Genomic DNA, 8,728 nt, shown 5'->3' with positions numbered 1-8,728 from the left:
TCTGGCTATAGGATACAGTCCGTGTGAGGCCGTTCCCTCCTCCCCCCCTGGTGTCTCTCAAAAACCTGTTAGCTTAGGTTTATTCCTGGCCTCTCGTCCCCTGGCTTCTCCTGCTAGCCCGGCCTTCCCCAGTGTGATGCCTCTCGGCAGTTCAAACTGTACTCTGGGCCTGCAGTTTGCTGGGTGTGGAGGGTGGCTATTGGGAACCGGCACCCTATTTTTTTTATTTTTTCTGCTTGCCCCTCCCCCAGAGCTGGCAAGACAGGTTTCGCTTTGGCCGCTGATGGGAGGGGGAGTTGGAGGTCAGGTGTCACTACCTTTCCCCGTGTCTCTATGCAGGCTCGTTCTGATAATCCCTCCCCCGGAAAGCCTGGGAGAGATTTTATGCGAATTCCCTGCTGTATGGGAGATGGGCTGAGTAACATGCACCTGTTTTATTGTTGCAATCTGTCGGAAACTGGCGGTGGTGACGTCAGCTCTCCAAGATGGTGGCCGCTGACTTCCTTGGTGGACTTTCCGTTGTGGGGGATAGAACTGGACTGCTTCCTTCCCTGTCTCAAACCCCAAACTCAGCCTGGAGCTCAGTGAGGGCACAGCCGGCACGACTCCACAGAATCCGTAGCGCCGTTTCTTTCTGCTTGCTGGTCGCTTCTTGGTGGCGCCCCGCCTCTGTAGCTGCAGGGCAGGCCGCGGGGCGCATGGCGGATCAGTCAGCCTGGTTTGGGGTGCTTTCACCCTCGGGTTGTGGGAAGGAAACTCAGCTCTCTAGCAGCCCCTGGCTCCATCCTCAGGGCTGGGTTCCTCCGGTGCCTCGGGCGGTCTCAGGAGCGCACAGCACCGCTTTGTCTGGAAGGCGATGGCAAAGAGAAACCTGAGGGAGGGCAGCCACCGCGGCTGGAGTTTGCACTAGAACTTTGTTCCACACCCTGCACGAGTTACTGTCCTCCGTGGGTCCGCAAACTCCCGCTTCCAGGCGCGCACCGGGTCTGTTGTGTTGTTTTCTATTTGGTATTATTATCAGTAAAACTGCCATGAACATTCTTGTGCTTTTTTGTGGGCACAAGGTTTTGTTTCACTGGGATTACTATTCAGGAGTGTGAGAGATGGATCATGTGGTGAGTGAATCTTTAATTAAAAGAAACTGCCAAAGTCTTTTCCACTTCTCATTTCAGCTGTTCAAGCTAGGGTAGAGAATCCCTAAGTTTTGTATACTGCCCTTGCATCTTCCATCCATCTTCATTTCAATGATCAGTTCCAGGAGATTTTCTGTGGGTTTAGGGAAATGGCTGCCCTTGTTCCCTGATGGTCCTACATGTCTCCACCTGTACCATGTGGGCACGAGAGCTGCCACCCTGTCAATATAATTTTTATCTCTTCTAAAGAGATTGCCACAATGAAGCCTCTGCTCCATCTGAGGCTTTCCACCTCAGCCCCGAGGTCAGAGGTGCAGTCTGGGAAGTTGTGTAGCTGCAGCAGGGCATTCTTGGCAACAGTCTCTGTTTTCTTGTTTCTGTCACTGGATCCCTTTGATCGATTGTCATCCTGTGCAAAGGACATGGGGAGCTGGCATCTGTGGCTCACTTTGCTTTGTCTATGCAAGTAACAAAACTGTCTGACTCTAAAAAGAGCTCACTTTTGTTGTGGTATTTGTTTGGTTGCTGGCAGAATCTATCAGCCCCAATTCTTGCTTGACAGTACGTTCCAGGAGATTTTCAGGTGCTTTAGTTATAGAGATTAATTCTCCTGCTGATCGCCCTTATTCTTTTCTTCTACAGTTAGTTTGTTCACTCAGGATTTCTTTCTCATGTGTCATGAATTTCTGGGTTGCCAGCTCAGAGTCATGAATGCGGCATCAAGTTAATCATCTAAGATGGAAATGATCTGTTTTCCCAGGGCTGTTTTGTGTAATGAATGTGTGGCAGTCACCCAAGGGTGTTCTTTACAAGCAGTACTCCTGTTGGGGTGTAGGAGCCAGGGGAAGGCGTGGTGAGAACCTGACAAGTGTCCCATGTTGTATTCTGTGACACCCCCTCACAGACATACCTGCAGAGGGAGGGGAGGCAAGTGAGTCCTCATGTGTGGGCAGATCAATCAAGTACTGCACACCAGTTTACAGAGGAGGAACAGGAGCCTCCCTAATGTTACAAAGTGCTTCTGTGACTCTAATGCTTCTGCCTGATCCCTCCTTCACCCTCCCTTTCACTGTGACCCAGAGGAAGCCCCTGGAAAACAGGGTTGGGGAGAGGCACAATGTCATACTACTCCAGGTCACACACATAAGAGTGATGGTGACAATAGAATAATAGTAAGAAACATGGATGGGACATTTTTAGGACAAGGAATTGTGCAAATAAAGGTGCTGTCCTTCCTTGTGCTCTGTGAATCCCAGAGCGATATCCTGACTCTCTGTTCCTTTTTTGTTCTCCCTGGCCTCTGCTCTTCCTCTACTCTAGGCTGAAACTTCATAATCCTCCCCAAATACCTGAAGAACTCTACACAGTTCAGATGGAGAAGTGGACTGAGTTGCAGGTGAAGAGATCCCTTGAAACTTCCAGGGTGAGGAGCATGGGATGCCTAGAAACAGCCAGTGGTTGGTGGGTGGTCTGCACACAAAATTGGGGTTCCCCTCAGCAGCATTGAAAAAAAAGGCACTCACCAGAGTCACAATTTTGAAAGGGTAGCATGTGGCAATCAATCTGAAAACAGGTATATGGTTTCATATGCAGGTCCTTGTGCCCAGCCCTTCCCACAAGGCACTGCCTCTGTTGTAATTCAAGATGGGAGGGGCCCCACTTTGGACTCCTCCCTAGGCATTTCATTATTCCCTTTATAAGCCATAGCCCAAGGTCCCACATAGTTCCTCTGCTGCTCAGCCTCCTCCTGCTCTGCAGCCGAAGCAGAACCATGCTGCTCGGAATCTTTGGTAAGGAGACTCCACCCCAAGCTGAGCCTAAGTGTTCTCTCACCCCTTTGTTCCTCTGAACCTCAAACTCAGTTCTCTCCTCTATCTACTGCCCCCTGTCATCTCTGACCGCACTGCAACCCTCTGTCCACCTGCAAATTTCAGAAGCCTCACTCTTTCTAGAGCCCTCCCTGCATTTCCTCACCTGCCAGCCCTGACCTGACCCCACAGTCGGTCTCAAAATCCACTCAGCCATCACCAGCCATCTCCCATCCAAGAAGCTCAGTGACATTGTCTTTTGGCCCCTGATCATAGCCAGTTGGCTACACCCCCAGAGTCACTTTATTTTCCCTTCTATTCTCAGCTGCTGTCTTCATGTCTGAACTCCTGGGCTCAACACCCTCAGGAGTCACAGGTGAGAACAGGTGGGGTGAGGAGGGGGGAGATGGCTCTGTGGACGGGGGCAGGTACTAGGCTGGTCCTTGAAGCCCACCCAGCTCTGACTCTTCCAGATACTGGCCCATGGCTGTGTCATCCAACGCCCAGGTGTGGGGACCACATCTACAACCCCTTGCAGAAGTGTTGTGACGATGACACCATCCTGCCCCTGAACCGGACCCGCCTGTGTGGTCCCAACTGCATCTACTGGCCTTGCTTTGAGCTCTGCTGCCCCGAGTCTTTTAGTCCCCAGAAGAAGTTTGTTGTGAGGTTGAAAGTTCTGGGAGTGAAGTCCCAGTGCCACTCATCCCCCATCTCCAGGGACTGTGGCAGGTAAGGACCCTGCCCCTGGCTGTGGGGTGGGGCAGGGGAGATGGAAGGGGGAGGGAAGTCTGGATGTCTACACCTCACATTTTGAAAAACCATTGCCCTGTGGTCTAAAGGCTTACTCAAATCTTTTTTCTTCTTTTTTTTTTTTTTGGTTCCACAGTGCTTAACATCCAAGCCACTTCCCTAAGCCTTTTTTTTCCAGTTTAGTTTTTATGTGATTTATTGTTTTTATTTGTTCTTTTTAGATATACCTGACAGTAGAGTATATTTTGACATATTGAACATACATGGAGTATAACTTCCCATTCTTGTGGTTAAACAAGATGCAGAGTTTCACTGGTCATGTATTCATATATGAACGTGGGAAAGTTATGTCTGATTCATTTCCTAATCCCATCCCACCTCCCTTTCCTTCATTCCTCTTTGTCTAACCCAATAAATTTCTATTCTCCCCCCTGAATACACACTTATTGTGTGTTAGCATCCACATATCAGAACATTTAGCCTTTAGTTTATTAGGATTGGGTTATTTCACTTAGCATGATAGTCTCTAGTTCCATCCATTTACTGGCAAAAATCCTAAGTTCATTCTTCTTTATGGCTCAGTAATATTCCATTGTGTATATATACCACATTTAAAAAAATCATTCATCCATTGAAGGGCACCTAGGTTGGTCCATAGCTTTGCTATTGTCATTTGAACTTCTATAAACATTGATGTGGCTGTGTCACTATAATGTGCTGATTTTAATTCCTTTGGGTATATAAAGAGGAGTGGGATAACCGGGTCAAGTGGTGGTTCCATTCAAATTTTTCTGAGGAATCTCTATACTGCTTTCCAGAGTGTGTACATCAATACTTTGCTGGTGGGACTGCAAATTGTTGCAACCACTCTAGCTATTTTTTATTTTATTTAGAGACAGGGTCTTATTAAGTTCTTAGGGCCTCACTAAGTTGCGGAGGCTGGCTTTGAACTTGCAATCCTCATGCCTCAGCCTCCCAAGCTGCTCTGATTACAGGCATGCACCACCACATCTGGCTCAAATCTTTTTATTCATCTTCTTGTCTGTGATTTATAATTTCTTGTTTTCTCCTTCTTTGTAGCAGAGGGATGTTTTCTCAAAGAAGATATCGAAGACAAGCATCTTTCACTAAGGCAACTTCTCAGAAGTTAAACTAATTGTCAGTTAAATTTTCAAATATGCATGTTTGTGATCTGCTATTTGCTGATTTAATGAGTCTCTGAATGACAGAGTCCCCTCTGATTGCACAGCTGTGGTTTGCCTAAGTGTCCTCCAGAGGCCCACATGTTGAAAACGTGGTTTGCAGGATGGTGCTATTGGGAAGGGGTGGAACTTTGAGACATGGGACCTAGTGGGAGGCTCTCAGGTTATTGATAGGGTCCAGTTGGGGAGTGAGGTCATGGTATAAGGGGGACAATTTCTATTTGTAAGTGCACAGATTCTGCTTGTTCATTCCCAACATGTTCAAGTGAAAAGCTTCATGACAATTTTGCCCTCGGTATCCTTTTCTTCCTATTTTAGTCAGCTTTTTGGCTGCTATGACTAAAAGACCAAACAAGAACAATTTTAAGGGAGGAAAATTTATTTGGTGGCTTATGGTTTCAGGGTCTCAGTCCATAGATAGCAGGCTCCATTCCTCAGGGCTTGAGGTGAGGCTGGACATCATGGTGGAAGAGTGTGGCAGAGGGAAGCAGCTCACATGATGATCAGGAAGCAGAGTCCACTCTCCAGATTCAAAACATATACCCCACAGTCTCAATGACCCACCTCCTCCAGCCACACACTACTCACCTTCAGTTACCACTCAGTTAATCCCATCAGAGGATTAATTCACTGGTTGGGGTAAGACTCTCAGAACCCAATCATTTCTCCTCTAACCCTTCTTGCATTGTCTCACATGTGAGCTTTTAGGGACACCTTACATCCAAATCATGACAATCAACTCCTAGTCCCCAAAACCTTATGTTTATTTCAGAATGCAAAACAATTTTGTCCATTCGCAAGAGTCCCTATAATCTTCAACAGTTCCAGGATTGCCCAAAAGTTTAAGCCCAGAGTCTTCTCTGATACTCGGGGTAAAACTCACATCATGAGCTCCGGTAAAAATCAAAAGTGATTTTCAAGTATCCAATATAAAAAGATACAGAGTGAATATTTCTATTCACAAAAATAGAGGAATAGAATGAAGGGGTAGCTGCAGCTTTAGCTTCCTCCTTACATCTCCATGTGTTACCCTCTCAGGTGCAACCTGCAGGGACTCCTACCCTGCTTCACTTTTCCTGGCTTTCCAGGCCTTACTTTGAAATCTTGGTGGAAGCCTCCATGACCCCCTAATTCCAGCATCTTGCAATCCTGCACAACCATCCCCATGTGTTTGACACAAAGATCTGCCACCCTCTGGAGCAGTAGCCATGCCTCCAGGGACCATTGCTGTAGCAGTCTCTGGATGCCTGGGTAACTGAGCATGTTGAAAAACTTCCTAGGCTCCCTGGGTGCCCCACTGGTTTCTTCTCAAGAGAACTTTTACTTTTACTCCCCTGAGCCTGAGATGGGTATGGTCTCAAGCCATCTTTCTTATGGTCTCTGGGCAAAGCCTTTAGCATTTCTTTAGTGGTGTTAATGTCTTGAACAACTGCAACTTCCTTTGGCCCAGTTTTATTCCTGTCCTTAAAGGCCAAGGTTTTTCAAATATTTCTGCTCTGCTTTTGACTACTGAATTGTTGAGAGCCACAGCCGAAGGGGCCCCAGCAAACTTCCAGCTGCCAGCTGATGATTGGCTCACAGCGGCCCCAGCAACATCTAGCTGATTGGCTCCTCTGCGGTGATGCTCATTGGGCTGTTTCCCTGCCCTTTCAGACCACGGAGCTGCTCATTGGGGGACTTTTTTGGCTCCGCCCACGTGACCCAGCCAATCGGCCTCAAGAGCAGGAGGATTGTGGGAGGTGGAGAGAAGTTAGTGTGGGAGAGAGAGGCTTGTGGAAAGCCGGTGGTGGCAGTTGAGGCTCTGAGGATTTTTCCTGAGAGGCTGTTTTGTTTTGCGTGTGTGGTTCTAAAAATAAAGTTAGTTTCTTTTGACAAGTGGCTTCTGATTGTGCCCAGCCAAGTTTATTACAATAAACTTGTCTAAAAGCTGCCAGCAGTATCTGTGCTGTGCCTAAATGTATGTTACCTAGATATTTTTCTGCCAGATTATGAAGTGCATTGTTTTTAAAATCAGCCTCACAGAAAGTCTCAGGACACGGCAAAATGCAGACAGCTTCTCAGCCAAAACTAATGTCCTCTATTCCAATTACAAATAGTGTCCTCCTTTTCCTCTAAACTCACTTGAGTCCTGTCTTCGCTGCCCATGGTCCTATTGCCATTCTAGTCTCTTGAGTTCCCACCAGAATTGGCCATAAATCTCCTCTTACAACTGTCTAAAGCATTTCCAGCTTGTACTGCTACACATCTCAAAATTCCTCCCACCAATTCCAAAAAGCTCCAAAAGCTTCTGATCCATGTGGTCAAGTTAATCACAGCAATGACCCCACTCTTGTTACCAATTTCTGTTTTAGTCAGCTTTTTTGATGCTGTGACATAACACTTCTTCCTTGTTGACTCTATTACATTGAAATTATCCAATGAGCCAGGTGCAGTAGTGCATGTCTATATCCCAGGGACTAAGGAGGATGAGGCAGGAGGATTACAGGTTCAAGGCCAGCCTTGGAAACTTAGAAAGATCCTGTCTCAAAATAAAAATAAAAGGACTGGGATGTACTCAGTGGTCAAGTGCCCTTGGGTTCAATCCAGAAACAAAATGAAGAAGGAGAGGGGCTGGAGTTGTGACTCATTGGTAGAGCACTTGCCTAGCTTGTGTGAGGCACTGGGCTTGATTCTCAGCACCACACATAAATAAATGAATAAAATAAAAGCCCATTAATATCTAAAAAATATTTTTAAAAATGAAGAAGGAGAAGGAGAGGCAAAGGGAGAGAAAGGGTAAGAGGGGAGAAGGAGAGGGGAGAGTAAATTATTCAATGAGAAATCTTCCCAAGAAATACAGCAGCCCACAAGACCTTGTTCTGCTTTCACTCGGCTGTCATAATCAAACATCAGTCTTCTGAGTGACTTTGGCTCTCTTGGCATGCTGGGTCTCCCTTCTTAGGATCTATGAGTGTAATCAATCCTTTCATTTCATATAAACCTGAGTGTAATGTCCATGGCCACGTTAGAATGGGGTCTTACTTTCATTTACACCATAGGGTTCTCTTGTCTGTCCCTTTTCTTTAGCCATTGCTCTTTTGTCTTCCTGTCATTCCATTTTAATTTACCATGCTCACTAAGTTTTTAATTAGTTATCCCAGGGAAGAAAACAGGACACCCTTAATTCTTTATGTGCATCTGCATTGTCCTTTGTTGTTAAATATTTGTGGAATTTTATTGTTGAAATAATGCATTTTCAGAATCTAACTTACACAGAGAAGATTTCCATGATGAACGATACTCGTTTCTGTAGACTTAAAGATGTTGTCCAAGAGAGATCCTTAAGTCTTCCACTATTTAGCAATCGAAAGAGGATTTTTGTGGCAGTAAGTTGACAATAAACTTAATAAAACCCTGTGTCTCGGACATCATCACCTTTGCCTCAGATATGACACTTTCAATGGAAGTGAGTGATCAGAGTAAGCACCTGAAAAGATATCAAGTAGAACTCCATTTAAAAAAATTATGTGATTTGTAGTTATGCATACATAGTAGTTGGGTTCATTTTGACAAAATTATATACATGTGAAATTTGATTGATTTCATTTCAGTCTCCAGTAGCCCCCCACCTTTTCCCTTCCCCTCTTCCCTGACCCTATTCTCCTTCCTCTACTTTAGTAGTATTCTCTTCCTTCCTTCCTTATTTCTTTCTTTATGATTATTGCTTTATAGATATACATAAAGGTAGAATTCACCAGGGTATATTTACACATGCACACAGCAGTGATTTTGTTAAATTTGTTCCAGATTTCCTCCTCTTTCTGTTCCTCCTCTTTCCTGTTCCTCCTCTCTC

General features: G+C 45.7%; 1 protein-coding gene across 2 annotated transcripts in view; it reads left to right on the top strand.

The window, feature by feature from the left end:
* The first annotated feature begins 2,451 nt into the window (after nucleotides 1–2,451).
* LOC107151729 (insulin growth factor-like family member 3) overlaps nucleotides 2,452–8,728 on the top strand; it is a 130,835-nt gene continuing 124,558 nt past the window's right edge. The window contains exons 1-4 of one of the 2 annotated variants that reach the window (XM_048790679.1): nucleotides 2,452–2,556; nucleotides 3,267–3,317; nucleotides 3,415–3,673; nucleotides 4,775–5,317. In XM_048790679.1, the coding sequence (XP_048646636.1) occupies nucleotides 3,278–3,317; nucleotides 3,415–3,673; nucleotides 4,775–4,850 (375 nt within the window). In that variant the 5' untranslated portion in view covers nucleotides 2,452–2,556; nucleotides 3,267–3,277 and the 3' untranslated portion in view covers nucleotides 4,851–5,317. Of the gene's footprint in view, nucleotides 2,557–3,266; nucleotides 3,318–3,414; nucleotides 3,674–4,774; nucleotides 5,318–8,728 lie in introns of those variants that run through there. The other variant, XM_015497104.2, reaches the window with a different exon arrangement.

The sequence above is a fragment of the Marmota marmota genome, unplaced genomic scaffold, assembly GCF_001458135.2.
Source record: "Marmota marmota marmota unplaced genomic scaffold, marMar, whole genome shotgun sequence".
Lineage (NCBI taxonomy): Eukaryota > Metazoa > Chordata > Mammalia > Rodentia > Sciuridae > Marmota > Marmota marmota.
Note: the sequence above shows the minus strand (reverse complement) of the source record. Positions and strands in the feature narration are given on the sequence as shown.